This window comes from Spizellomyces punctatus (assembly GCF_000182565.1).
Source record: "Spizellomyces punctatus DAOM BR117 chromosome Unknown supercont1.3, whole genome shotgun sequence".
NCBI lineage: Eukaryota > Fungi > Chytridiomycota > Chytridiomycetes > Spizellomycetales > Spizellomycetaceae > Spizellomyces > Spizellomyces punctatus.
Window position 1 is genome coordinate 984556 of NW_015971539.1, and position 26414 is coordinate 1010969.

At 47.5% G+C, this 26414-nt stretch overlaps 11 protein-coding genes across 11 annotated transcripts; 7 read left to right on the forward strand and 4 right to left on the reverse strand.

Moving 5' to 3' along the window:
- The first annotated feature begins 169 nt into the window (after window positions 1–169).
- Window positions 170–2461, forward strand: SPPG_02067 (uncharacterized protein). The gene is made up of 8 exons (XM_016750369.1): window positions 170–588; window positions 754–875; window positions 955–1057; window positions 1116–1246; window positions 1320–1394; window positions 1467–1583; window positions 1650–1840; window positions 1945–2461. Exons 1-8 carry the CDS (start codon window positions 510–512, stop codon window positions 2033–2035), a joined length of 909 nt encoding a protein of 302 aa, XP_016611033.1. The 5' UTR covers window positions 170–509; the 3' UTR covers window positions 2036–2461.
- On the forward strand, window positions 2462–4340 carry SPPG_02068 (uncharacterized protein). Its single transcript, XM_016750370.1, has 5 exons — window positions 2462–3128; window positions 3200–3329; window positions 3431–3584; window positions 3637–3715; window positions 3801–4340. The coding sequence occupies exons 1-5, from the start codon at window positions 3005–3007 to the stop codon at window positions 4244–4246; spliced, it is 933 nt and encodes a 310-aa protein (XP_016611034.1). The 5' UTR covers window positions 2462–3004; the 3' UTR covers window positions 4247–4340.
- Window positions 4341–4376: 36 nt separating this feature from the next.
- SPPG_02069 (uncharacterized protein) lies at window positions 4377–5581 on the forward strand. Its single transcript, XM_016750371.1, has 2 exons — window positions 4377–4794; window positions 4861–5581. The coding sequence occupies exon 2, from the start codon at window positions 5020–5022 to the stop codon at window positions 5476–5478; it is 459 nt and encodes a 152-aa protein (XP_016611035.1). The 5' UTR covers window positions 4377–4794; window positions 4861–5019; the 3' UTR covers window positions 5479–5581.
- A 51-nt stretch (window positions 5582–5632) lies between these two features.
- On the reverse strand, window positions 5633–10654 carry SPPG_02070 (uncharacterized protein; the record flags this gene model as incomplete). The annotated part of the gene is made up of 11 exons (XM_016750372.1): window positions 5633–6886; window positions 6955–7291; window positions 7360–7547; window positions 7610–7772; window positions 7861–8043; window positions 8127–8322; window positions 8383–8492; window positions 8578–8706; window positions 8773–8936; window positions 9001–9382; window positions 9462–10654. 11 exons carry the CDS (start codon window positions 10652–10654, stop codon window positions 5792–5794), a joined length of 4140 nt encoding a protein of 1379 aa, XP_016611036.1. The 3' UTR covers window positions 5633–5791.
- Window positions 10655–13130: 2476 nt separating this feature from the next.
- Window positions 13131–14956, forward strand: SPPG_02071 (uncharacterized protein). The gene is made up of 6 exons (XM_016750373.1): window positions 13131–13703; window positions 13763–13887; window positions 13962–13967; window positions 14029–14101; window positions 14168–14614; window positions 14687–14956. Exons 1-6 carry the CDS (start codon window positions 13266–13268, stop codon window positions 14798–14800), a joined length of 1203 nt encoding a protein of 400 aa, XP_016611037.1. The 5' UTR covers window positions 13131–13265; the 3' UTR covers window positions 14801–14956.
- On the reverse strand, window positions 14929–17433 carry SPPG_02072 (uncharacterized protein). Its single transcript, XM_016750374.1, has 8 exons — window positions 16987–17433; window positions 16873–16917; window positions 16604–16813; window positions 16247–16537; window positions 16010–16180; window positions 15714–15949; window positions 15279–15647; window positions 14929–15195 (listed from the first exon to the last, which is right to left on the reverse strand). The coding sequence occupies exons 1-8, from the start codon at window positions 17317–17319 to the stop codon at window positions 15120–15122; spliced, it is 1731 nt and encodes a 576-aa protein (XP_016611038.1). The 5' UTR covers window positions 17320–17433; the 3' UTR covers window positions 14929–15119.
- A 215-nt stretch (window positions 17434–17648) lies between these two features.
- Window positions 17649–18673, reverse strand: SPPG_02073 (uncharacterized protein). Its single transcript, XM_016750375.1, has one exon. The coding sequence runs from the start codon at window positions 18625–18627 to the stop codon at window positions 17722–17724; it is 906 nt and encodes a 301-aa protein (XP_016611039.1). The 5' UTR covers window positions 18628–18673; the 3' UTR covers window positions 17649–17721.
- An 87-nt stretch (window positions 18674–18760) lies between these two features.
- SPPG_02074 (uncharacterized protein) lies at window positions 18761–20481 on the forward strand. The gene is made up of 6 exons (XM_016750376.1): window positions 18761–19074; window positions 19314–19394; window positions 19462–19565; window positions 19631–19741; window positions 19806–20010; window positions 20077–20481. The coding sequence occupies exons 1-6, from the start codon at window positions 18927–18929 to the stop codon at window positions 20367–20369; spliced, it is 942 nt and encodes a 313-aa protein (XP_016611040.1). The 5' UTR covers window positions 18761–18926; the 3' UTR covers window positions 20370–20481.
- A 55-nt stretch (window positions 20482–20536) lies between these two features.
- SPPG_08981 (uncharacterized protein) lies at window positions 20537–21812 on the forward strand. The gene is made up of 4 exons (XM_016757132.1): window positions 20537–21121; window positions 21201–21283; window positions 21348–21387; window positions 21452–21812. Exons 1-4 carry the CDS (start codon window positions 20694–20696, stop codon window positions 21735–21737), a joined length of 837 nt encoding a protein of 278 aa, XP_016611041.1. The 5' UTR covers window positions 20537–20693; the 3' UTR covers window positions 21738–21812.
- Window positions 21694–22781, reverse strand: SPPG_08982 (uncharacterized protein). The gene is made up of 5 exons (XM_016757133.1): window positions 22638–22781; window positions 22416–22577; window positions 22300–22353; window positions 22120–22230; window positions 21694–22042 (listed from the first exon to the last, which is right to left on the reverse strand). The coding sequence occupies exons 1-5, from the start codon at window positions 22749–22751 to the stop codon at window positions 21953–21955; spliced, it is 531 nt and encodes a 176-aa protein (XP_016611042.1). The 5' UTR covers window positions 22752–22781; the 3' UTR covers window positions 21694–21952.
- Window positions 22782–22901: 120 nt separating this feature from the next.
- Window positions 22902–26261, forward strand: SPPG_08983 (uncharacterized protein). The gene is made up of 17 exons (XM_016757134.1): window positions 22902–23016; window positions 23075–23186; window positions 23253–23334; window positions 23398–23482; window positions 23545–23641; window positions 23698–23791; window positions 23851–23957; window positions 24022–24179; window positions 24245–24377; window positions 24439–24739; window positions 24803–24951; window positions 25015–25207; window positions 25268–25355; window positions 25411–25546; window positions 25608–25916; window positions 25988–26068; window positions 26127–26261. Exons 1-17 carry the CDS (start codon window positions 22909–22911, stop codon window positions 26213–26215), a joined length of 2322 nt encoding a protein of 773 aa, XP_016611043.1. The 5' UTR covers window positions 22902–22908; the 3' UTR covers window positions 26216–26261.
- Window positions 26262–26414: the final 153 nt, after the last annotated feature.

Consider the following 26414-nt stretch of genomic DNA (forward strand, 5'->3'; position numbering starts at 1 on the left):
CGTTCTTGTGGTTTACTTGTTATAAGATGAAAGCAGGAAACGACCAGGGTCACCAAGCGAGCACTGCGTAAATGGGATGCCCAAGTTTGGACGCTTTGCGGGACGTGCTTACTAAGCAATCACTAGCGCTTAGCAGTGGGATTGGGGGAAGCACCGCTCCTGTCGCCTCTCGGCCTGCCCCATTCCATTTGGTCTTTTTCTGCGCCTGTCAACAAATAGACGCAACCAAAAACTCTGCGTCTGCTGTATTAGGTTTACCTTGACGAAACACTGCTGTGCTTGAGCGGTTTGACGAGAGGCGTTGACGGGTTTTGTTTGGACACGCATTCGGAGCTTTTTCCCGCTACGCACAGGAACCAAAGGTTTCATCGGGCTACATTCAAACGTGCCAACATTGAATAAGAACAGCCGCTAGGCACTACATTGTTACGACTTTCCCACAATTCGACTGGGGGTTGACTCCCACCGCGTCAGACGAACGCCTATTTTTCTCTTGAACGCAGCAAAATATGGGAGCGTTCCTCTCCCTATTGAGAGGCGGTGGGCCAACAGATGAGCCACCTGTTGACATACCCGTCAACTTGGAAGGTATGTATGGAGATGGGAAATTTATAACGGATTCGGGTGCAGCGATACCTGCCTGAGCGTCAAGTGGTCCATTTTCCGAGTCGCAGTGTCAAACTATGGTGCATGACAAGTTTTGCAACAAAGTACTAACTTTCTACTCGGTTGTTATTATTGCATGATTAACAGGTGCACAGCCAACCGCTGATGAAGTGGAAATTTATCAGTACATTATTCAAATTATGCAACCAGCACCCGGCTATCTCGACGCATTGAAAGGATATATTGGATGTCAGGAAGAGATTCGCAAGGTATGAATGAAAGCTGGACGTGGTGCTCGGTCAATATCTCGCTTACCTACTTGAAACTTTTTTCCACCTTGTCGTATAGGCCATTAGCAGTCCATCCCGAGAAACTGAGGAAGCGGCATGGGCAGCGGTATGTCCGGCTGTTCTGAAGTTGAGAGAATACTATGAGTTTGCTTTAAAGCTTGGTAAGTTCATCCTCCGAGCCTCTGATTTGGTTGAGTTTTGGCTAAACCGAGTTTTTAGAGGAAGCATTTCCGCGCCTGATGGCGTTCCTTTGTACCGGTGATGTCATGAGGAATTTAGAAGTGCGGCAGGCAACAGCCAAGCAGTTGGCTGATGTGCTACATTTCGTATCCCTTTTCGATGAATTGAAGGTAAGAGGCCATGCATAATATTGAACCAATGAATCAGTAATGACACGCCTGGGTCTTTTTCTTCACCATATAGATGGGCAACCCAAATGTGCAGAATGACTTTTCTTATTACCGCCGAACATTGAGTCGCATGCGAATGGCTAATCCCGTAAGTCCGCTCAAAGTTTGATGATTACGATGGATAATGTAACTGAATTTCATTTTGGCATCAATCAATTAGTCGCAACAGAACGTGGTAGTTCCAGATGAGCTTGCAAATAGAATGTCCCTATTTTACGCTCATGCTACCCCAATGACGAAATCACTTGTCGACGCGACAATGAAGCTTGTCAAAGAGGTATGCATAACTTTAAGCGCCATGGATTTATTTTTTATCTATCCTCAACTTGCAACTGTTTGTTAGAACAATACTGTGACTCCTGACGCCGTTACCACCATCCTTTCCATTATCTCCGGCATTTGCTACAATGCGGTAATAAAAGAACGTGCACAGGGCGCTATGGTGCACTACTGTTTGCGGGTGTTGACTGTATCCATCATTCTGTACGATCATGTGGATCCGGAGGGTGCGTTCGGAAAGGGATCAAAGTTAATGTAAGTCAGAGGAAACGCAGAGTCTCGCTGCACAAGCCCTCGTGGAGGGTGTCAACGCGATTCGTATATATGTTCTTACCGCCGGGTTGCGAATTTTTTGGTAGATCCGAGCATCAGTGCGAGTTATCCAAACATCCGGCGGGTCCGGCAGCAACAATCTCCTTAACGCTTTACGATACACAACTTTACACCTAAATGACGAGTCTACCCCGAAATCCATTAAACTCATGCTTGCTGCCTGAAGACCGCACCCGCTGTGTTTTGTTTTAGTTCCAAGGAGTAATGATGTAAAGAACGGGTCGAGATGAGAGGATGTTAACCTGGGTGGTGTGGATGTTGGGATTTGTTAGCTAAAGGTTGGAAACTCGTGCGATATGTAGAGAATGCTTTATGGTGAACGGTTCAAGGTGGACAGGGGGAATGTTGCTATTTGACAAATGGCGAAGGGGAGTGAACTGGTGGAATTATTCTTGGCTGTTGAGGGCCTAGTAGCAGAAATGATGAATTCTACAATCGGTTTGCGCAGCCAAAAACTCTGTTCAATTGGAACATGGCTTTGTAAGCGTGGCTTCAACGTTATCTCTTTGCTCGTTATCGCAATTTTAATAAAAGATACGGGGAACCTTTTCAACGTTGGCAGCCGGGACTTTCCCAGAGACAACAACCGACTTTAAGCCAGCTTTACCTCCTACACACACACAGACATTCCAGACATTGCACACACATGGAAACCGAAATTCTCCCCACCATTTTGGATACATACCCTTTTCATGACCATGAAAGTGTCCTGACAGCAAATTCAACCTATTCACTGAGACCGACATTGAAAACCACCCTCGTTTGCGCATCGCATCGTTTGTAGCCTGCAAGGACAGCTACCTCCATTCTGGCTTTCCTCTTCGACCGGTCTCTTTCCAACATTCGCGGAAGCATAGGTGGAGGGAATATATACGAATTCGACTTGCGAATGAATCTTTGGTATCGTGGTTCAGACGTACTTCCCGCACACCGTCATTCCCTGCTTTTTACCGGTACTCATGAAGGTCCTCGTCAAAAGAAACTCGCCAAAAGGACAATGTTCGAAACTGGACTGTGCCACCCAAAGAATGATGGTCAAAACCTTCGAAATTTGTCAATACCACGCAGAGGCATGTTTTTGACAACATGAAGAGGGCACTGCAGAGGTACTGGAATGGAATCCTCGCTAGACCATCACGAGGCGTCCTACCTGGCATTCCGTCGGGAAAGGAGATAATTGCCTCGTGGATAGCCACATTTATCGGTATTGGTAAGCACGCAGTCTCGTTCGCAATTTCCATGTTCATTCACTGAGTGCACTGGAACATTTGTTTTTCGCAGGTGTTGTTACTGCGCTCCATTACCACGCACCAGCTTTACTTGCTGCTGAAGTTCCAGTCGTGGTTGCCTCGTTTGGAGCCTCTGCCGTGCTTATCTACAACACAATAGAAAGTCCTCTCTCCCAGCCAAGGTTCGTTGCAGAAAATTGTCGTGGAAAGAGGGAAGGGGACAGCGCTGTTCATCTATTTCATGTATTGACTGTGTTGTTGTTGTTGTTGTTGTTGATAACAGGTGTCTTTTGGGTGGACACATTTTCTCCGCGGTCGTAGGAGTAACTGTTCAAAAGATCATTTCCGCGTTGGCTGAAGCGACAAAGACCGATGTACTACAATGGAGATGGTTTGGTTGTGCTCTTGCTGTATCCTGTGCCATTTTCGTTATGCAGGTGAGTAGCACTGTTCGTGTGGTACCCGTCCTGGTCTAATGACAATTACTAGGTAACCAAAACCACACATCCACCAGGTGGAGCTACGGCGCTTGCTGCTGTTCTCGGCCCAGATCCCGTCTGGCATTTAGGTATTGGATACATATACATGCCACACATTGCAGTAAAGGACAATTATCTGACTTTAGTCCTGTCTCTATTTCGTGTTGCTTGCAGGGTACCTGTACGTTGCATCACCAGTCGCGCTTGGGGCAGTTTTACTATTATCCGTCGCGGTACTAGTCAATAACGCATTTGGACGACAATATCCACAGTACTGGTTTGTACCGACCCCACCAGTCCTACAAGATGGTTCATCATCAAGTCCGCTCCATGAACTAAAGTTGGAATGTGACGCGACTGCAGTCATATCACACCATGACAATATGCATGTTGATGATGGACATCGTTTATCTGTATCAGTATCGACTCGTGCCCACGACCTCCAACAGGCAGAGCGACTAATAGAGCACGGGGCGGGACTTGGGGTAGGGGACGGACAAGTTGGCGGCGTGCATGGAGGATCTGCCAGTTTGGCTGGGGAGCGATTCAGGCGTGGAATATCCTCCCATAGCTTAAATTCGTCTTCACCACCAGCAGATGGTGTTCAAGATATGCCTTAATGATAAAAGTGTAAATAACTAGGAGTTATGGGGACTTGTCATGTGACTAATAGATGCGCGTAACTAAGCACTATGACTTCATCATTACCCGACAGCATGACGCGTAGCAATTGTCGACGGGGGGGCTGGAGCTCTTCACCTTCTTTTATGTTTTCCTCGGCGTTTCGTCACACTACCGCCACTAGTTCCGTCTCCCCCCGTCTCCCACTGCATGGGTATAAGTAAAGGGCTGCTGCTTCCTCGTCTCTCCTTCAACAATTCATACCCCGCAATCTGCAGATACAAATCAACTTTCTTTAAAAACATCAACTCTGTTCACGCACATCCATGGACACAATGAACGCAGCAATGTCAGGTGCGGCTCAGTCCGTTGCAGACGCAGCACAAACCGTCCACGCATCTACTCCAACGAGCGGAGCAGGAACACCTCTGATGAACCTGGCCACCTATCTCCTCTACATTGAATGTGCACTGATCATTTTGTTGAGTGTGCCCGTATACGTTCCCTACCGCAAGCAATTGATGGAGTGGATTCATTATTCACCAAGGTATGAATGAGTTTGGATGCGTTTTCTTCTGGTATTTGTGAATGCTCATTCAAAGTCTATGATTAGCCTTTGGAAATTCCGGGTCATTATATTTTGCATTAATGCTTTCGTGGCTGTTTACTCGGCGACACATACCTCCGCCTCAATCGCGTCACGCACCAAATTGCAGCAATTCAAGCTGCCCATGCACAAGCTGTCACTGGAATCCCGACCGCTGGCGCTACTATGGCAAAAGCAGCTGGATCTCTTGCCGGAGCAACAACGGGCTCCCCCATCGACGCGAGTAGCCACATCGCCAACCTAAACGATCTTTACACCGCCCGATTCCGTGGTCAACGTGACTTTTATATCCTCGCCTTCACTCTTTTCTGCTCAACAGTTCTCTACCAACTTCATATGCTACTCATCAAGATGGACAAGTACCGTTTGCAGCGCAACGAATTGCGAAGCAAAATGTCGCCGCGCAAAGATTCAGCCTCCTCATCAAGCAAGACAACGGGTGTTGTAGAGGGGCTTTCAAAGACCGTCAAAGAGGCAAGCAGTAAGGTTGTAGACAAGGTTGACGCCATTCTGCATCACGGTGCGGCGACCGCTGCCAATGGCACTTCTCCTGCGATAGGAGCCGCTCCAGCAGAACCCGGTGTTGCTCAAAAGCGTACTGTTTTTGTAACGAAGGAGGAATGAAGAATGGGGATGAGTGGGAAGGAAGGTTTTAATTTTGTTCTTGAATTGTGAAGTTTGTTGTGAATTAATTTTCCTGTCAATATAATTGTCAACCTTTTTATTCTGGAAGTTATCAGAAAAGACCGCTTTGAGCTTCAACTGTGAAAGTTCGGGGGCTCTCAGTACATAAAGGCCAATCTCTGTAGGCCGTAAAAATGCACTTGCACTTCTGAAGCGAACGACTAACAGTGTCCTGAGTATTTTACAACGGGATCATTAACAAATGGAGAAAAGAAATATATATACGAAATTGCGGCTCGGTGCATGGTACACCCTATCGCTTTGCAGGAGCTCTCTTTTTCAGTTTATCTTTCTCTAAACTCATGGCCGCCGCATCCATCTCGACTCCTTGCTCCGCGGCCAAAGCTGACTCTCTGGCTGCAGCTTCCATGGCGGCCCTGGCTTTCGCTTGAGCTTCTTCAATCTCTTTGATAACCTTTTGTCGGTATGCTTCTCGTCGCGATAAATCAAGTTCTCTAAAGCCTTCGACTTGCTTCATCTTCTCTTCAATTTTATCTACAAAGAGTTGTCGATCGTGAGCGCGCTTTTCGCGGTCTTCCGCTCTGGCTTTCCTGACAGATTCTTGGTATCTTTCATGTTCCTGTTGTCTGGAATCTCGTTCTGCTTGGAGCTCTGTCATTTCTTCGGGAGTGAGAACATGTGGTTTTGACATTATCCTACTTTCCGCGGAAGCCGCTCGTGATGGGGATGCAGTGGATCTTCGGGAGGGTGAGGTTTGAGGATATTGGCCTGCGCTGCTAGGTGGTGGAGGGGGTGTCTCACTTTCGGTATCTTCGCGTATCATGCTGCTATGTGAACCGCGCGTACTCTCTTGTCTTCGCGCTAGTCGAGCTGCTGCCATAGTCCCATGTATTGTCCAGGGCTTGTACGGTACATCCTTACCACCGACTCCGGTAATGAAGATTGGTCGAATGATTCCCGCTTCGACCTGTTTTAAATACGTATCTCTGGCTTCGCGGGCCCGTGCTGCTCTTCCCGGCTGTGCTGTTTCCCAGGAGTCTTTTATTGCCCGATAACGATCTTCCTTTTCTGTGTCACGAGCAACCCCAAGAGATGCCGTATCCGTTGATATGATACGTAGTCGCCAGGAAGGTTCGTTGCCGGTAGGCACCGATCTCTCTTCTCCAGTTGTTCCAGCCTGATTTTGCACTGCTGCACCTGAGCCACCTGAGATCGTTGCTGATCTTTTCTTTTTGGCTGATGCGGACGCAGAGGGTGCGGCCTTGACGCCGCGTGATGGTGGACGGTTAGGTTCGCCTACTGGCGCTGGGGTCACTGGAAGAAGCCCAATGAGTTTGGAAAGCTCGACATTCTCAACGCTCCCTTGGACAATGTACTTGTGCTTAGGCTAGAATAACGTGGCGTGTAAATCACAGTGCTCAATTGCTCGCATATGACAAGTATAACAAAACTTACAATCGGCGGTAAATCATTCACCGGAGGCGTAACTATCCCAGGATGCTCCTTCAGCGACTCTTTTAAAGTTTCCTTTGGGCCATCCTTTCCTTTCTTCTCAGATTTGTCCGGCTTGTCGTTGCCTTTTTCCGCCTTAGTGACTGCTGGAGGAGCGACGACCGGATCGTCTGTTTGCATGAGGTTGAGGGCATAGATTGTAGCAATGCCCTTGCCTCGAGCAGATTGGACTTCTACCCCATTGTCAAAAACTTGCAGTTTGAGCCATATAGACGGGAAGGAAAATGTGAGCTGCATGGATACGCAGTTCATGGGTGCGTCTTTGACCTTCACTACGTAGCTATACGGGTTGAGTTCGATGTCAGGATTGATTACTCATCGTGATCGCCGAGATCATGTCGTGCTCACCGGAAAAGCACATTGTGCTTGTTTGGGGTGTACATGTCGTCAAAGTCTTGAACGATGGGCTTTGTCCACATTTCTAACGGACGCTCGGGAGGAATTACTGGAACAGGCTCTGAAACAAATCGTAATTTCCATTTTCCGCCCGGTTTTGGTTGTGATATTCGACAGTCTGCGACCAGCGTGTATCCATTCTGACATATGTCATATCACTTGTTAGAACCTGCGGTTATGTGTTTCAATCTGAATTATTTACCTGGTTTGGCAGGTAGGTCCGAGGGCGCAACTGGTAGAATACTTGCGGGATCTCTTCATTGGTGTCGTTGTCGAACATACGGAGGCACGTCGATTGTTGGATGTATTCAGGAACAAAGATACTCGTCGCAAGAAATGTCGGTTCGGCAAAATGTACAATGTTTCTGATAAGGATATCGCCATTTATGAGTTTTTTCCATGACCAGCAGCGAAATATGCAAAACACCCATCATTGAAACGACGATACCGTACTTGACCAGCAAAAACCAAGAATTCGCCGGCTGAGCCGGAAACGTTTCATCTATATCCCGCACATGTACTTCGAGACGCTCCGAAAGGTACTTTCCTTCGTCTTCCAACAGAAACTCCTCACGAGCCCAGACAGAAAGACTGTAAGACGTTGGGCAGTTCACAATAAAGCGATATGCTTGGCGCCTATTTCAGCGCATGTAAGTAATGCAACCGTGATGATTTCGGATTCTTTTCTTAGAGAACGCACAGACAGGGGTGGACCTTACCCTTCCGGTATCCGAAGGTAGCTACATAACGCGGCGTTTGTCGTCATACGCAATACAGGTCGTCGCTCGGCCGTCCCTTTCCAGTCATATTCTTCAACCAGTGCAGAAGATACTTGCATCGTTACTTCATTTTTTACACGTCCGTAGGTTGAAAGAAAGACAAAGACGGAAAGATCCTTTGTTATATCTGGTAAGTCTGTAGAATTCCTGTTAGCTCCTTTAAAGCCGTTGTATTTCTGCATATTTCATAGCTTACAAAGAACCTGGGGGATACGCAGGTTTTCGCTCGCCTTGGCTGGATCGGGAATACTGTGCACTGACTTGACAAACTTAAAACTCCCCTGACTATGGTAGACCGTAGCGGACCTAATCAAATCCAAAAATCAGTATTGCCGTGTATCAAATCGTCCATCGGTAGAAATACAAAATAGAAAAACTAATTGAATGGTACCTGAATACTCGACAGAATTCACTGTACGGCATCCAGCAGTCGGTTGTCTCGAAGGCGGCCTCTGACGGTGGCTCTTCCACTACTTTACTGTTACTCTTCGCGTCTCCCGGTTTGCGAGCACGAAAGTGTCTACATCATCGAACATGGCGAGGGATGAGGACAATATTTTGATTACTATCAGCATTTTGGCCTTACCCGCAACTATAGTAGCTTCGCAACCTGATCAACCTCTGTGTTGTGGTCAGGTCAACATTGGAGAGGTCTTTTGCTTGTATACCGGGCGCTATCACAGTCGCGCGTATGTCCATGATGCGACATGGTACAGCGATCGTGTTCATGTCCAACTTTTCTGATGCTTCCTATGGTTCAAACGTGTCAGAAACACATCATTCCACGTCTGTAAGAGATTCAATGTCTGCTTACCTCCCCTTCTCTCCACGCGAAGATTATCACAAAAGGACTTTGCTTCCCACCTGGTACCGTACCAGCTGTTCCAGTACCTCCTCTTGGCCCATTTGCGGATGCCATGGTTGATCTATCCCCCGGACCAGCCATCACAGCACCCCGATCTTTTGCCATTGTTGTGGAACTGGCAGGATTAAGGTTTCCACCTCGCGATGCTTGAGCACCAGTAAGTGGAGGTGCGAGGCCCGACTGGAAAGTTTTGATGTTCAACGCAGACAAAGCTGTCCATAGGGGTTTGCTTGGTTTTTCGTGAACAGGCAGCTTTTCGGGAAGCCAGCCTTTCAGCGTATGGAAGACATCAAAGTCACCAAATTCGCAAGCTTGGTCTGTTTCTTTGTAGCTGATCGATTCACCAAGCATGAGTAATAAGCAAATGCCTGAACGTCTGCCAAAACGAATTTCGCTTGCACCGTACTCACCTCAATGCTGCCACCTTCAACAATGCCTTCGTCAACAGCATCGGCCATATTTCATGTGCCACCACACTGGAAACGACCAGTGGCCGCCCTTCCGAATCGACTGGTAGTCGATCATCTACAGTAATCTTTCTCCAAGCCCCCAGCCAGAAAAGCTTGACCGCATACTTTCCAGATATGTTGTAAATGGGTAGACCGTCTTTTGATTTTGGGTATATCTGGTCCCATGGGCAGAATTCGTCGGACGCATTCATACCACTGACGGGTCCGCTGGATGCTTTTGATTTCTTATACTGGTCATATAGGAAATGGAGTGTGGAGAGTATTGAACGCATTAGTTCTGAGCCTAGGAGATGGCGGTTGGCCTGAAAAAGCTTGGATGTCCCAGACAAGATTTCTTGATCTGAAGCTTCGTCTTCCAGTGCCTTGTTGGCCGAGGCGCTCGCAGTGTTGTCCTCTTCCGTTGAAGTCGCCTCTTCCATTGTAGCCATATTGCTGCCATGAGGAGATCCTAGTGAGTTACCGCCGAGTCCTTGTGCATGCCCAGGTGCAGCAGGTGTCCCCGGAACTGCGGGTGTGCCAGGAGGGTGAGATGATCCCAAATTGCCCCCACCGTCATCCACTCCCTCCTTTTGATTTCTATCACTCTTTTCTATTCCCTCGGGCGATTCGAGTACGGCTTCTGGAAAACTGCTTCCCATGACAGAAGCGGCAGCATCTACATTGGACGCCTTCGAATAACTTCGTGTTAACCCAGGGGATGTCGAAATGCTTCCAAACCCGACAGACCCGGTGCTTGAAGGTGCAATACTGTGGAACATTTCGTCTTCGAGATGTAGTGGCTGCATACATATCGGTGATTGACCTTCAGGAGCCAGATCAACTGGCCGCTTGAAACCATCTACCAGGCCTCTCAAGGACCGCGGTAGCCATGGCAGTCCTTCTGGGTCTTCAAAGACGTGTTTCACCGCCCATTTCTCCGCTGCTACTTCAGCATCTGACCATTCTGGCCATATTACCACTGGTGCATCCTGCGACTCGTCCGATCCAATACTCGGTGCCCCTCCGAACCCAGCCCCAGTTCCAGGATGTGTAAGGCCCGCGTTTGTAGGTTGACCACTCCCAGATGGTGTCCGTTTTTTAGTGTTGCCAGACTTGGCTAAGCGGTCCTTGGAGCTGGAGCCAGCCTTTTTCATGCTGTAATTGTGGAGATCGTACTGCGTAATGACGGCGAATCGGAAGACTAACTGACTTTGCCTTAGCTAATCCATTAAACGACGCGTCAAGCGCTGCATCTCTGGACTTGCTACCAGCCATATATTTTGTACCTCTCTTTGAACCTGTGCAAAATACGATGTTTTCTCGCCCTTTCCACCACTACCGGATATATAGGAACACGATAAGAGATCAATACCTGCAAGACTTCCAGCACGATGCTAAATAGAACCTGCCAGTTCATTCAAGAATTTGGGTCGCCATTCGATTGGTACGTCTGGCAATGCCAACTACTTCACCACACTTCGGACAAACTAGTTATTACATTGCCACATTACATTCGCCTGAGTTTGAATGGGAAAGATGGGAGGTGACCATTCCGAGAAAGGAGCCACAGTTACCCAGCCCGTCTCCGACGTTCCGCCTCATTTTCTTGAAAACTTCCGACTTCTCCTTAAAGCTTACAGCTGTGCTGAAGACATTGCGGCACATCTCCACTAGCTCAGCCAACAGCTCTTGTATTGTTGTTGACGGTAGCAGCCCTACATACAGCGCCGTGTTTCATCATCTGTAGTCAATTCATTTCTGGACAGCTCGAGTATCTGTTTCTCCCTTGGGTCCTGATTTGTTATATTTCATTCTGATTAGCTTCATGCCAAGTTTGGAATATCGTTCGTCGTCCGTGAGCATAACCTTCTCAAGAATGTAAGTTCCTCAAAGTACCTAAATTGCCAACAGATAGATGTGCAATGCTTCGACGTTTGGACGACAGCTGCATGACTTTCACAGAGATCATTCCTTGAAACATTGCATGGGCTTAGATTTGGTGTAAATAAAGTTCCACATACCTTGGAATCTCATGTTTGCTGGAACAGTGTTCGATACCTTTTGTCTTTTTTCGAGGAACATTAAGTAGAATTTGAACGGTCCTGGAGTGCGTTGACACTCCTTCAGTCTCTTTTTAGCGGCATTTCAATCGCCTTCCCCCTTGTCGGCCACACTGCAAAGAGAATCATTCGATTGGCGAATGGGATATCATCTTAATGTCATGCTTGGCATCATGAAGACATCCAGCTCCTGTTTCCCAATAGTTTTTGCTGTTCCTGCTCGTTGCGGAAGGTCAATTCAAACATCTAGCGAAATTTCTCTTATGGGACCAAGTGCTCATCAACTGTGGCTCGGTCAATGATCGCAAGATCCCAAATCTTTGCCCTCGAAACGGTATAAGTACGATAGGATCCGCGTGATTGAGAGCGTTTGCACCATCTGCATAATGCGGAAGATCCACCGAAGCCGATTGATCTTTCCTCAGAGAAAGTGCACTGTCGCGTAGCTATTTGACTCGATGAGAATACGTCAAATGGTTGAGAGTGTCATTCAAAGTACTAATGAACTCCTTCAGCCTAATGAACTTGGGCTGATATGATGGCTCCAAGGTAAGCGCCATTCTAGCACCGTGGGGACGATACTGATGATGCGAAACCGGGTGCAACCGGTAGCAAAGTAGATTGCTATAAAAACATCGGAGCCTCGCATGAATCAAAACCCAAATCCCAGTGATCAAGCTCAATGCGTGCAGATGCGCGAGTGGATGTGATGGCGGCCACAACAAAATATCTCATCTGATACTGATTAGCGAGAATCCTTACCTTTTGCGTAATGGACCTTTGACATTTCGTGCGATCCAGACAATGTGTGTGGTTCCAAAAATGAAAATGGCGTATATTAAATGCAGATGAACATCAGTGGGCTAAAACCAAACTTACAAAGTTCCAAATGGGATCAGGATGATTTGAGAGAAAGCAGGTCCCTTGTCCTCGTTGAAGGTACGCGCGGGTGGCACAGCATCAGAGCGAGAGTAGAATTCGTCAGCCAAGCAAGCATCCAAGCACTGGTCTCAAGTAGCAACAGATGCTTACTTTGCATATAACTACGATTAGCCATTGCCCTATTGGCGTAATCTTTACCTTCAAGTGAGCAGCTGCTGGTTTAAGGACTTGTCAAAGTCTGTTTATACAATATGCACGTTGGGACATTGGAATGGCCATTAGCGGCGTTGGTGAGATGCACAGTGCGCACAAAAGTTTCCACTCAATAGCACAGCAGATTGTGGCGCACAATGACGATGTGCAGTCATACTCCACATCTCGTGAATTGAGCAATACGAGAAGGAAACGATGCCTTCCAACATATTTAGTAAGGGAATGAACGACATTCCGCATGATGCTTCTCTCGTAGCCTGGAGTCCCTTCACCCATATTGCCTCCCTGCCAATACTCTGCATGCGATTGTGCACAGTGCGCTTGTCGTTGTCCATCACTCGTGTCTCAACATGGCTTTTGGATTTGTTTGTTTATCATTTCCTCCACGTGCGCAAAGTATCATGGCGGCACAGTGACTCATTTCATCAGCTGCTGAGGGTCATCGGCTTGTTAATCGCTTGCTTGAAATCAAAAGCCGACGAGCCTTCCTCATTTTCGCTCATTTCAAACGCTTGCTTTCCTTACGCATCTTGTCCATTTCCCAATAATCTCCACACCCGGTCTTTTGGGTGGATTCACTCTCTTAAAGACCAAGTTTGCCTCATACAAGATGCGAATAGCACCATCAGACACCTCATGGGCATTTTGTCCTGGGTCGCTGCCCTTTCTCCTTCTGGTTCTCATACTTTTGCAGACTTTTTCTTTGAGCCATGCTATTACTGATGATGAACGGCTTTCTGAAACCGAAACCGCTCGTCTGGAGGCTGAAACCCTTTCTTTTACCACTACTCTCAACCTTTCGGCTGCCGATCGTGCTGCCATTCTCGAAAAGTATGCGCCAATAGTTTATTTACACCCACGCGATAGATGGAGACCCGCCGATCCAGCAAAGATTTTTGAGGCCTCGAAGCTTGCGGAGGATAACAGAACTCTGGTAATACCAGAACACATGTTGCATGGAGACGAAGTCGAAGAGGGAGGGACGATGCGGGCAAAGGTTGTTGGCCAAGTAGTGCAGGATGGTCCCGGAAAGAAGACATATTTGCAGGTACCGTGACATGGAGCTGTGAGGACTATACCATCTTCTGTTATCTCAACCCTTTGTAGTACTGGTTTTTCTATCCTGTCAATGGCTGTCAAGGCTTCCGGATAGGAATATGGAGTGGTCTAAAGTCCTTTGTGAGCGAAAGAGCCGAGAATTTTGAATGGTGTGGGATGGCATTTCACAATGGGTACGTGCGTACATAACATCTGATGCTATATTGGGAAGCCGCTCACCATTTGTCTTTCGTTTTCATAAAAATAGAGACTGGTAGGAGATAAGAGATTACTTTACTGCAGAATACGTCGAATTGATCGCATTGCATATACAGGGAGCATATCACTGTGCAGCTGTCCAGCGTCTGGGCGGGCGGCTCGGTCGACACTGCACCACCGGTGGAAGCCGTAAGACTTTCACTTGATGCGTTTCGCGAGATTTGTTTTCTCACTGGTGCGTAAATTTACCCGCAGATTGCCTTTTCCCAACACTCTGGATCCCAATGGCTCCCGGCCTCAGCTGTGAAGTTCACCGCTACACATCCACATGTCTACTCCGCGCTACACTCACACGCAAATTATGCTGTGGAAGGAACACATAAGAACATTGATGACACATTTGCCTTCGTCTCGCGGATATCCCCACTCTTGACGCTCGGCTCGGTGCAATGGATACAAATTGCAGACGTTGCCGATCTTCAGTCGGATCTGTTCACATACGATGAGCCTCTGGGCCGAAGGTTTCAACGATTCATCGTTTGGAAAACTTGGGAGGATGGGGTGTGGGATTTTACAGATAGAGGTGATCATGGTGACTGGGCAAGATTCTCGGGATATTGGGGTTTACCGGTGGACCAAACCGAAATTATTTTGCCTCCATTGGGAGTGACGGCCGGGACCCAGCTACTATCTGCTACGGTGGTAAGTTGATGTCGGACAAATGAGAATTGGTAGTTCCGCATTGTGTCTCAAACAGACTTGCGCTCTCTGTAGGGCGCAAAGCATATGGGCTTGTTGCGCAAGTTTGTTCACAAATTTGAGCAGGCCCCTAAAGGCCCGCGGCAACATCGAACATGGTATACGCTCGATAGTCCATCCTTTATATAATGTGCGCATGCTCACGGACCTGCGTTACTCCTATTACATTCTTCGTATAATGTGTGTGTGGAAGCAATGTCCTATGTATATATATTTTAGCAACCACGATGTAATGATTGTGCACAAACAAAATCCAATTGGAGAAATAAAGTAACTTTCGCATGAATTTTTATTTTTTGTTGTCAATTGCTGGCTGCCGAAATATAGGTCACATTCTAAATCGCAAAGGAACTGTACTAGACGGTATAATTCAACATGGGCCGTCTGCGCCGACTTCAATAGATAAGAAGAACTCTCGAGCCTGAGCAAGGTATTGATAGGAGCTGCTCTAAGCAACTGACGGCCCGCTCGATGCACGATTCAGGGCGTTGCTGGGCGGAGGTACCGAGACTGGTGGCATAATTCTAGAGACAAGAATTAATTTAGCATCATGGCTGGATCAGTGTCCAACTTTTCAAAATGCGCAATCTTGCAATAAAGAACTTACATCATGCTTCCCCTCCGACTCCCAGCTGCACCGCCGGAAACCCCACCAACACCAACCAAATTTGCGATACTCCCTCTCCTACTCGTACCACCAGTTGCCTGCACCGCGGCGGTCGCAGCAGCAGCAGAAGCAGCTTGGATGATCCCTAGCTGCGAGGGCACGGGCTGAGGAATATGCGCAAGGGTATAGCGAGGCGGGGTAAATACTTTCCAATTTGGAGTGGAAGGTCCATATGGTGTCATCATTAAGGTGGTAGCTCCGGCGGCGCCCGGATTAAAGGTGCTGAAGAACGGACTGTGTTTTGTTAGACATTTCTTGTACCATTCACGATAGTATCGAGGAAGTAGATCGGCTTGGATCGGAGCATTCCTAGGATCAGAAATGTTAAGTTCCATTTACTAATGTAGTTGCCAAACTTTCAATTTCAATCCTCACCAAGGCTTTGCCCCCTCCCTCAACCTCTCCTGCATTCCTTTCAAAATCTGATATTCGCCCAATATCCTCTTCAACCAGGTTGTATTGTAAAGCGACCCGACAAACGGGATCCAGTCGATCCATGTCCAGTAGTTTCGACTGTGACGATAAATTACCCTTGTTTGACCAGGTCGCATGGGCACACAGTGAAAAGTCTGTTCGAATTTGTAACCTTTGATATTGGAGGAGAGTTGAACCTAGTAAAGGACAAACAGGGTTACATGGTGCCATTTTTAATGCAAAGATGTGAGACGCACGTGGCAAGGAGGTATGAATTTGACCTCTACAGGTGGATGGTCCGTCTCGGGTCGATGTATCACCGCAATCACAGATGCTGTGTCTACGCCGAAACTGATGTCAACTTGCATGGGTGTAGGGTTAGCTTTCGGGGGGTGCGTAGGTAAACTTGCTTGATGTGTATATGGCAGCTGCAAATATATAGCAAACAATATTAATCGTCTGCTTCCGGTAGATCTTTTCGAACATCCACATACATGTGCGTAATCCAAAAAGCATTCCAGGAGGACGCTATGATCAACATCCATATCCACAATCCCCGTGAACACCTTCCCCCATTTATCTGTCTTGGTCTTATCTCCTCCTTTGTTAATCTCCCGTTTTCCATCATTCGGTTGCTCGTCCTCGGACTCGTCCGTGCTGCGAGCGACGCTGGCGTGCTTGTTTGGTGTGCCAGCATGTGCTGTCACTGAACTGCCGGGGGACAGAATGGGCGGGAGGCGGACATGGATGTCGTATGCAGGTAGAGTTGCTTCACCCGGCCACACCTGGATTACATCTTCAATGATCCCGCCATAGATAATCTCAAGGCGCGCCCATAGCTAATACTTTACCCAGACAAGCCCATCTCTCTCAACCGTCGGATACCGCCTGGCACCGGCGTTGGTGGGTATTTCCCTATCGGGTAGCAGCGCGGGTATATGTGTCACAGTACCCTCGGAGTCATACGTCCAGCCGTCATATGCACACTCGAGTTCACCGGTGGGAGTGATGTGTCCGAGAGAGAGAGGTGCGCTGCGGTGCGCACATTTATCTTCAAGACACTGAAAGAGAATTTCAGTTGTTGAATGGAGCGATTAAACAAGTACGATACTTAACGTACAACTGGGGTGCCTTCTGCATCACGCCAGAGAACGATTGGGTCTCCCTGAAAATGAGGTCCATCACATCAACATTGACCTTGCAGAGTCCGTCCACACCAAGTCAAGGAACTAACCAACAGCCACATCCCAATAACTTTTCCCTTGGCCAGCTCCTCTGCCATCAAAAGAGGGTACCAACCCCTCCGTAGGTCAGTACTAGTAACCTCATCAAAAAATTTAGCTCTTGCCCTCTGTTGAGCTTGGGATTCTGGCTCGACAGTTTCCGCCTCGGCCGCGCGTGCTAGCCGGAGGTCAGGGGCCGAAAACCAAATAGACGGTGTCTGGTTGAGCGGAGAAGGTGTGCTGGCTGAGCTCCTTGGACTGTGGTTCAGTCCTGTTTCCAGGCTAGCTGCACGGGAGACGGAGAGATTGGAAAGGGCCGGACGGTGAAGTGGCTGGTCTGACATTGTATTCAGACTGCGAGTGGATTACTGCAGAGCTATGTTTCTGAGTCTGGAATGGAATTCTCGCCGTGTGCTGTTCAGAGAAGAGAAAAAGGAAGCCTTGAACCCCACATCAAGAGTCACCGTAGGTATTGTTTTGGTAGGGTCGAGCAACGACGACGCGACCCAACAGGGCTTACGCAATACGCGTCCTTCAGCAGTAGTGGGTCTGAAAGCCGCATACGCAAAAGCCTGTGGATGATGGTTCGTTGAAAGTAAACCAACGAAAACCATGGATGAGAGACCTGGAGTATCGTCCAAGTACACAAACTCCATTAGAGCATAACACTAGAGTGTAAACATATAGATTTTAATATTGTATTAGGCGAAAGTTCTGATATTAAATATCTATGTAAACTACGTTTGTCATCTTCTATTCTTCTTTTTATTATTAACTCTACGCTCCGCAGGTTTCCATGTCTTGGAAGAAACCATGCTCGCAGGTGTAAGACCTCTTGGCAACTTATCAGAGCCCGGGCGTAACGGCGGAAATGTAGGTCCCTCTCCTAGCACCGGTTCTCCAATCTTGAGACGAGTAATGTAGACGCGAGCCCATCCTGCTATTAATGTCACAAGTATCAGGGTGAAGCTGAGGCGAGTGACCGTCCATTTTATCTTTGTCGATGGAGGAGCAGCATGAGATGCTATTGAGAAGATGACTCGGTCGCGAGGCCATCCTTCGTGAGGAGCATCAAAGCCGGAGACGGCTACGATAAGGATAAGATTTTCCACAATCTCACAAAATAAAATTAAGAATGGAACCAGGTTTAACAAAGTTGCCGGGAAAGGGTTTGTAGAGCTTGGGGCATGTGAGGTCTCCACAGGGTGCTTGTCCACCTCTTCTGTTTCTCGCAACTCTGATGCGTCGTTTCTCAGAACCACCAGAGGAGCGCTCAGATGTTGCTCAGCTGCGACTAGCGGACCAGTGATTGCAGATATAGGCAAAATCACGAGAACTGTCCACATGAGTAGCGACGGAATTTCGAGAATGAGGTAGCCCATGTACCACCATCGACCACTACTCCCTATTCTACTGAGAAAGTTGGCAAGATCCTTTAATTCATAGTTCGTTAAAGTATCTGGGAGACGAAGGGGTACGTGTTCTAAACTTTCATCGCCATGTGGGTTCGTGGCGCCAATCCGACGTTCGATCAAGCTTGTCGCGTACAAGCATGCGGCATAAACAGGAAGGATCAAGAGGACGCGAGGAGGTAATGCTGTTAACTGCTGGGACAGACTATAGAGTTTTGAACCTGGGCGATTGCCAGCCATGGTCTTGCCAATCTGCCAAACGGGCTGTTCAAACCTTCAGGTCAGCTTCAAATCCGACGTTGATCGAATCCAATGTCATTGGAGTGTGGCACATTACGGTGAGGCGCGGATGGAAAGTTGATGAAACGTCTGGGGAAACGTGCCTGGGCAAGACTTGCGTTTCTAAATTCTGTCATTTGGGCGCAGTAGAAAGAGGTCGTCAAAGTATTTCATCTTCTTTATTCCATTGGGCTCTTCCGACTTGCAATTTCCTCTGCCAACGAGACGGTCCTTGTTTCCATCTGTCAACTGTAGCTGTCATGACAAGCTTTCAATTCGGAAAGTTTGACTATTTTTGTAGTCAAATTGCTCTCAGTCTCTGTCCCTATATCGGGCCCGACAATGGGGTTGAGCCAGAATGCTACTCTAGAAATATAGAAATGGGGAGTTTGTTGATATTTGAACCTGGTAAGTATGCCAGTTGTCACGTCAGATGAAACCGTGGGACGGCAAGTGTGGAGATGTGAACTTTTAAGAAGAGGCACACCACTAGTAGTTATTGAAGGCGCTGAAGGGTTATTTCTGGATTTACCTGTGTCGGAGCGAGAGGAGGGCCGGTGACGAGTCTCACGCGCGCATTCCAGTGGTTGCCGAGAGAGGGAAGACTTTTCGCTTTCTGTGCTGACAGTATTGTCATTTCTTTGTAGCTACCCTCGTTATACATTTGATCGCTCTCGTTATGACCGGAATTATGATCTACCACATCAAAACAAAATATACAGCTGTTGGTTAGTGTTGCGTCTCGCATCTTTACTAACAGTACGTATCTAACCTTGAGCCGTGTGTGTGTTACAGGTCGCAAGGAGATCGTTATGTTCTTCTATATGTATTTTGTGACGATTGTTCTCGAGTTCTTTGTGATATCTGGTATCATACCAACGGCACATTCATCCTATCCGGTAGGTGGAGCCGGGCGGCGCATGGGTGTGGAATATGTCTCTTACAATTGTAATCTGTCCACTAGTATTTCGCGGCGGCACATATTGCCATGGTCATCACTACTCTATGGTGTCTTTTACTTAATGGCTTTGTCGGCTTCCAATGGGCAGAAGACGGAACTCCACTCTCTCTTTGGGTAAGTCTTCCACGCTGTTTTCATGTCACTTTTTGCGATTAGCTAATATAGAACATATTGCTAGTCTATCCGCATCAGTTCCTTGATCATCTTTGGCATTAGCTTCTTCATCAGTATTGCGACCTTCCAAAATATTGCCGGGTTCAGCAGAACAAGCCCCACGCCGCTCTTTATTATATACTTTGTTTTTGGTGCCGCTTTCATCCTTATTTACGTGTTGCTCCAAATTGTGCTGGTGGTAAACACCTTGGACGATCGATGGCCACTTGGTGAGTCACAGTGTGATATTTTTTTGTTACGCAGGGCCGCCATACTGAATATGACCTTTCATTCAGGTGATATCTTATTTGGTTTCACATTCTTCGTTGTGGGACGAATCTTTGAATACGTGATATCGAAAGAGATTTGCGATATGGCAAAGCATTATGTGGACGGCATGTTCTTTGGAACGATTTGCACACTACTTGCCGTAATGATGGTCTACAAGTATTGGGACTCTATTACGAAGGAGGATTTGGAGTTTTCTGTGGGCGGGAAGAGTAATGTATGGGAAATCAAGGACCCATTGTTGAGTGATGATGGGTTGGCCGCTATGGGCCGGGACGAGAGGATGTACGACAGGTATTAATATGTATTATTTGTAATGTGTATACAGATGTAGTAGATTTGGTCATTGTATTCTGTCCGTTTTTTTTTAATCATTGCTATTCTTCCACGGTATCGTGGACGAAGTCTCCCACCTAGGCACGTGAAGGGGCGGGGTTCACAATATTTTGGTAATCAAGCGGGACCATGAGGGTTTCCACCGCAGCCAGCAACGCTTAAGGTTGTGCAGAGTCGTCGTCCTTTCCCCCGACAGCCGTCCTCTTTCCGGGACTCGGGCGGATCACCATACACCACATTCCCCCGCTTATATACCCATTCGCTACGCGCGCCACGGCGCTCTCTACTCATGCCGGTCACCTTACTATACGCGGGCACCACGGACATTGGTCGTCGTACCTCGCAACAAGACGATTATATTCTCAAGGATACCCTTTTCCCAAATGTTCCCGACTCTTATCTTTTCGCCGTGTTCGACGGCCATGGGGCGGACGGTGCAAAAGCCGCGTCGTTTGCAAAACACGCCTTCAGTACGACGCTTTCCTCTCTCCAAAGCCAGTTATCTCAAGATCCTGTAAATACCATGAAAGAGACATTTAGGGTGGTTAACGAACAGCTGGTGGAAAATCAAGCCATAGATACGTACATGTCTGGATCGACCGTCGCGTTGGTTGTTATTTTTGATGGGAAAATGATTATCGCACATATTGGGGACAGTAAAGTTGTGCTGGGGAGCAGAGATGAAACAGGAACGTGGAGAATAGACAAATTAACAAAGTAAGATAACATGCTCTACATCACGTAGCGCGCTTCTCCTACTATCCAAGATGACTTATTGGGGTTTTCGTTCAAAAAGGGACCACACATGCGACGACGCAACCGAGATGGCGCGAGTAATAGCTGCTGGTGCTCGAGTAGAACGATTGGATGTGCAAGATGGTAAGGACTTGGGACGCTCTCGATCTGTATAGTTAGCCCTCATGGCTTATTGATGCGGTTACAGGTCCTTTGCGGATATTTAAAGGAAGTCTGCCTTATCCAGGGTAAGTCACTGAAGCTTTCGAATGATGCAAATGCCTGCTCCCTGAACCGTCTTGGCCTTTTCAGGTTGGTAGTGACCCGAGCATTGGGTGATACAGTTGCAACTCGTCTCGGCATACTGTGGGAACCGGACGTCACTGTTCGCGACATCATCCCTACGGACGCGTTTTTGGTGCTTGCAACCGACGGAGTGTGGGACGGGGTATCTTTGGAGGAAGTCCTGGTGATTGTTTCCAAAGAAACTGACCCTCTCGCCGCCAGTAGGCAAATAACACAAAGCAGTCTGGCGGGGATGGATAGGCAACAGCTAGATGATAACACGACAAACATTGTAGTATATATTAATTCATGAACAGGCGCGAGTAAATACTAGTAATAACGACAATGTGCGAGATCTACTCTATAATGCAATGATCTAAAACCGGGAAAAATCAATGGATGGAATGTAGGCATGTTGCTTGGGCCCTTGGGTATCGGTACGTCCCAACCAGAGATCCACAATCTGACACGTTGGTACACGTATTCAATGGGAATGTGCTCTTCAGTAAACGGACAAGGTGTCTCGTATCATCGTTCAACGACTAGCTCACGATCCATACTCGGTTGTGATATCTGTTCTTCGAATCCATTCCGAATCCACTCAAAATTAGGCCATATCTATGATCAAACGACATATATAAGATATCAATCTCAACTACATTGTGCCATCTCCCACTTTCGCAGGATACACAAACCTTGCATAGTACTCGGCCACGAAGTAAGCCAAGGGATACTGGTCCATATTTGCGAGAGTCTGTTGAATTGGTAAAGTTATCGCCTTGGAGCCATATATGCCCTGGCGGCACCTATTTACATGATCAGAGCTGATGAGGATAATTCCCATGTTAAGCGTGGTTGGAGTAACTTGTTCCCACCGTAATATATCTCCGCTCCGATAACGTAGGATCTACGCATACAAAGTCTCCCGGCTGCATATGTATAACATGTTAAGGTTGCCTGATACAAAGGCTTTGATCGTATGGGTACCCACCAAGCCCAACACTCTTTTGCATATCGCCTTCTGTGGATTTGTCGGAGATACACACACAACCACATCCCCCAGGTCCAACTTTCGATAATGTCTTGATACATGCTCCACCACTACAATATCTCCGACAATGTTGAAGGTCGGAAGCATGGAAGGCCCTATGCACTGGCGATCTCAGGTTACGTGGTGATGCGAAGCAGACTGCAGTGCATGTCATTAACTTACCATTGTGACTTCAGCTACATAATTTTGAAAGAGAAGCATAACACATCCACCTTGAACGCTCCAACTGAAGAAGCGCAAGGCCGGTCGGAATGGTATTCGGCTGAAAAGTCCCATTGTACTATATTCTGTAAGAGTAAAAGAATGAATGCAATCTCAGTCGAGAATGAGGTCGGGCCGATGATAATAGCGATTATATTCAAGTGGCACAGTCTTGCTTGAGTAAACGCTAGCTCGTCGTTCCTTGCCCAGACCTGACGATTTGGGGTTAAAAATGGAGCATAGAATAAGGTTTACCTCCCGACCCACACTTCCCGACTCACTCACATGGTCAGATGACAACCAAATAGCAGTGATTACGTTCAAAGCGGTCAACATTGTGGTCAGTTCAGCTTCTTCGGATGGGTATGGGACGCAATGATCTAAGAATGGTGTGTTAGACTCCTCAACACAAAAACCGGACCGTTGAACTTGTACGGACGAGTATATTGAATACAGCGGCACCAAAGAGGGAACACAGCCTAGCTCCACAGTTGCAGAAAGTCGAAAATGGTACAGTACGGTGAATCGAAACTGGGCAGAGATCGTGTTCGTATACTCACCAGGTCTTGTGAGCAGAGGATATTCGAGCCGCCCATGTGTGGAGGGAAGGGTTTAGATGCATGGCTTGGTCACCAACCGGATGCTCATCTATGAAGGGGTAAGGAGAGGGCTCTTAAAAGCAAAAACTGCTTCCTGATGAATGCTCCTTATCGCGACGTAGATGTCTACTTGCGACAGTCAGCACACATCATTCGGTACTCTTATGGGCTCCAATGGATGATCCCGCTACGGCAGAATGGGAACAGGTGACGATGGCATCTGTTCATGAGTCGCGAGGTGATGCGTGGATTCTAATGCAAGGCTTTAGATTTGCGATCTATCTGACATGTTGCGCGCTAGATGTGAAGCAGACAACAACGAAGCAGACCTGTCTCCCCAGCATCTCAGCTCGCTATCCGTTATCTGTAAGGCATTAGAGGTCAAAGACCACTGACTTCAGTGCTGATGCGATTCCTACTAGCCATCGGGTGGTCGCCGCTCAACTTGAACCCGAAGAAGCCCACGTTTTCTCTAATAGCACTTGGGTCGAAAGACGGGACAGTCAGCCTTTGGAGGTAGAGACCATTGTCAAGCTGCCGCATACTCTAGACTCTTGCACTCATCTCATCGCTAGGTATCGGGAAGGTGAAATAACACATTGTGGGACCTTTTCGGCGCATAGTGCATGGGTCAGCAGTCTAAGTTGGTCTGATTGGACTACTGCCATGACAGGAGAGTCATGTATGAGTTGTCAGAATTCCGATAAGTCCGTGAAATCGCGTATTCATCTTCATCTGCTTTGTAGATGCATATCTGGCTACCAGTGGATCTGATGGCTCAGTGAAGGTGTGGATCGTTAATCTCAAGGATCACGAGATGTTTGAGTGTGATATCAAGCTCCAATCCGACGTGTTCCGACCCGATGCTAGAGGAGCATCTCTTATCAAGTTTCTGCATCCTTCGGTAAGGTGCCAATGTCCCTAATTTCTAACCAGATGGATCCATTTATACCTTCATTTATGCGCTAGGTCGTCGGGAAATCCATCCGACTGGTTGCGGCCAAAGGCAGAATAGTAAGCCTATGGTTTGCCCCATCAGGGGAGTCGGAAATATTGAAGGATATTATCACCTATAAACTTCCGCCTACGATGTCGGTTGGAGGTTCAGTATTGTTCTCAGTGTCTTACAAGTGCAAATATACTGATCATTGTTCATGGTACAGGTGTGGTGTGGGGTTTGGATGGGGAAGAGCTCAGATTGTACACGGTCGATGGTCAGTGCTACGTGTTGGCACTTGAGGACTTGCCACAGGAAAGGCGTATGGTTCTTGTAGAGGATGGAACGGCACATCTTCACCGCGAACTCCTACACACCTCATCGTCGGCAGCCGATATGGATGATGATGATCGCGCGAACACTGACGAAGGCGTTGATCTCGAAGTTGCTGGTACTCAAAGCAAACAGCTACGGATATTTGGCGCTGCAACATCCGGAAATAGTATGTTTGATGCCATAGTTTATTGGTAAGTGAGGTTGGATGGCTGAGAATGGACGTTTGAAACCTCAACCTAATGCGTTTGGCATAGCGTGGCATCCTCATCCGACATGGAGTACAGCACAGAAAAGTCGCTGATCTCTCACTTGTCGTTGCGACCAACATTTCCACAGAGTGGGGAAGAGTTTGAGAATGAGCTGGTTGCTCGCATTGAAGGAATTATGCGAAAAGAGGACATAAGTAGGTGGTTTGCTGATAGATGCTGGTGACATACACACTTGATTAACCCGGGACTTTGGATAGTGCTGCAGTGGCCATCGGCGTTTTTACTCTGGGACGTCATACAATATTGTGCAACGGACTTGGCACAGTGGGCGAATATGGAAGATACCTTTCTGCATCGCCTGATAGGAATCATGCGAGATTTTTACATAAGTTCTGATGGTACAGCTGCTGGGATCACCAATAGTGTGAAGGGAGGTCCAGGTCTGGATAGGTAAGAATCCGGTTATGATACTTTTCCTTCGTGCCTTTTCTGATATGCACTTGGCCTCAGCCTTGTACAATCATATTCCCATCACTTGTTTGTCAATCGTAATATCAACGCACTACGACTGATGAACTATCTGTGCCTAACCATCAAAGTGAGTAATGAGCGCAGCCGCGAGCTTGACTACATTTTGACCGAATCACATGCAGGTGCCTCGACTGGAACTAGGAGCTCGGCTGAAATCTATTGTGACGAACAATAGAAAGCTGCTGCTTCAGCATTACATAAAAGAGACATTGATATTTGTTGAAAAATGCTTACAGCTTCCCACCATGTTACCTTCTGGTATGTCGATACATTCGAGAGTCAAATCTGTCAGGTTATCTAACACCAAATTTTGGTGCAGCGTCCGATGTCGAGATCCTACGACTTAACACCAACTATGTCTTCAATAATTGCCGCGACCCTGCCCTCAAATCCTCACTTCCCGTACTCCAAGCCATTCATCAGCACTTGAAAGCAAGAAGGGCGGCCGGTGCACAATCATACCCGTATGACCCAGATGGGGTCATATCTGTTTTGGATCAGTTGGTCAAAACAGAAATGCCAGATATCGTAGCGGATCAGGCTAGTATCGAGCACTGCCGCGCTTGCCAATCCCGAATTCCGTTCGACTCACCGTGGCAAGCAGCATGTGACAATGGCCATGTTTGGGGTAATTTGTGAGCTGTCGTTGTGACGAGATGTGATGGGCTGAGCATTAATGCTGGTCCTCCCCGCCTATAGTGCGATGCATGGTAACTTTAAAAAGTGTAATGGTGCCGCAGGTGCGAGCGTGCCTTGGATGTGGGCGAAGTAGTCTTATGGGTAGGTGCCCTAACCAATTCCTGAGTCTGACTGTCGTGAATAACACTACTATTGCCAGGGCACGGAAACGGGCTAACCAATACGGTGCTGAGAGAAGTGAGCCAATGTATATATTGTGGAAATCGGATGAGGGGACCCATGTTTTAGATGTGTGAGTGTTCCAGGGTATCAAGTTTCTAAACTTTCAAATACACAACAGAAGTTTTTGGCATCATGAGAAATGCAGTTATTTGTTTGTAGAGCAATGCCCATCATCATGTTCACCAATGCAAAAGGGTTCCTGTTCCAAAAACTTAAATATTTGCAATGGGGCTTGTCGGAGATGATGACGCTCAAGCGGCCGCCC

Coding starts and splice junctions, on each gene's coding strand:
- SPPG_02067 (XM_016750369.1), top strand. CDS start 510: ATGGGAGCGTTCCTCTCCCTATTGAGAGGCGGTGGGCCAACAGATGAG. Junction 1,395..1,466: donor GCATGCGAATGGCTAATCCC/GTAAGTCCGCTC, acceptor TCAATCAATTAG/TCGCAACAGAACGTGGTAGT. Junction 1,584..1,649: donor CAATGAAGCTTGTCAAAGAG/GTATGCATAACT, acceptor ACTGTTTGTTAG/AACAATACTGTGACTCCTGA.
- SPPG_02068 (XM_016750370.1), top strand. CDS start 3,005: ATGAAGAGGGCACTGCAGAGGTACTGGAATGGAATCCTCGCTAGACCA. Junction 3,129..3,199: donor AGCCACATTTATCGGTATTG/GTAAGCACGCAG, acceptor TGTTTTTCGCAG/GTGTTGTTACTGCGCTCCAT. Junction 3,330..3,430: donor AGTCCTCTCTCCCAGCCAAG/GTTCGTTGCAGA, acceptor TGTTGATAACAG/GTGTCTTTTGGGTGGACACA.
- SPPG_02069 (XM_016750371.1), top strand. CDS start 5,020: ATGGCAAAAGCAGCTGGATCTCTTGCCGGAGCAACAACGGGCTCCCCC.
- SPPG_02071 (XM_016750373.1), top strand. CDS start 13,266: ATGCGAATAGCACCATCAGACACCTCATGGGCATTTTGTCCTGGGTCG. Junction 14,102..14,167: donor CTGCACCACCGGTGGAAGCC/GTAAGACTTTCA, acceptor ATTTACCCGCAG/ATTGCCTTTTCCCAACACTC. Junction 14,615..14,686: donor AGCTACTATCTGCTACGGTG/GTAAGTTGATGT, acceptor CGCTCTCTGTAG/GGCGCAAAGCATATGGGCTT.
- SPPG_02072 (XM_016750374.1), bottom strand. CDS start 17,319: ATGTCAGACCAGCCACTTCACCGTCCGGCCCTTTCCAATCTCTCCGTC. Junction 16,538..16,603: donor AGAGAGATGGGCTTGTCTGG/GTAAAGTATTAG, acceptor GATGTAATCCAG/GTGTGGCCGGGTGAAGCAAC. Junction 15,950..16,009: donor AATTCATACCTCCTTGCCAC/GTGCGTCTCACA, acceptor GTCCTTTACTAG/GTTCAACTCTCCTCCAATAT.
- SPPG_02073 (XM_016750375.1), bottom strand. CDS start 18,627: ATGGCTGGCAATCGCCCAGGTTCAAAACTCTATAGTCTGTCCCAGCAG.
- SPPG_02074 (XM_016750376.1), top strand. CDS start 18,927: ATGACAAGCTTTCAATTCGGAAAGTTTGACTATTTTTGTAGTCAAATT. Junction 19,075..19,313: donor TTTGTTGATATTTGAACCTG/GTAAGTATGCCA, acceptor ATTTCTTTGTAG/CTACCCTCGTTATACATTTG. Junction 20,011..20,076: donor GGACGATCGATGGCCACTTG/GTGAGTCACAGT, acceptor CCTTTCATTCAG/GTGATATCTTATTTGGTTTC.
- SPPG_08981 (XM_016757132.1), top strand. CDS start 20,694: ATGCCGGTCACCTTACTATACGCGGGCACCACGGACATTGGTCGTCGT. Junction 21,284..21,347: donor ACGATTGGATGTGCAAGATG/GTAAGGACTTGG, acceptor ATGCGGTTACAG/GTCCTTTGCGGATATTTAAA. Junction 21,388..21,451: donor GGAAGTCTGCCTTATCCAGG/GTAAGTCACTGA, acceptor TGGCCTTTTCAG/GTTGGTAGTGACCCGAGCAT.
- SPPG_08982 (XM_016757133.1), bottom strand. CDS start 22,751: ATGGGACTTTTCAGCCGAATACCATTCCGACCGGCCTTGCGCTTCTTC. Junction 22,354..22,415: donor GCAAAAGAGTGTTGGGCTTG/GTGGGTACCCAT, acceptor ATACATATGCAG/CCGGGAGACTTTGTATGCGT. Junction 22,231..22,299: donor CGGAGCGGAGATATATTACG/GTGGGAACAAGT, acceptor TCATGTAAATAG/GTGCCGCCAGGGCATATATG.
- SPPG_08983 (XM_016757134.1), top strand. CDS start 22,909: ATGGAGCATAGAATAAGGTTTACCTCCCGACCCACACTTCCCGACTCA. Junction 23,483..23,544: donor CTACGGCAGAATGGGAACAG/GTGACGATGGCA, acceptor GCAAGGCTTTAG/ATTTGCGATCTATCTGACAT. Junction 25,356..25,410: donor ATCTGTGCCTAACCATCAAA/GTGAGTAATGAG, acceptor AATCACATGCAG/GTGCCTCGACTGGAACTAGG.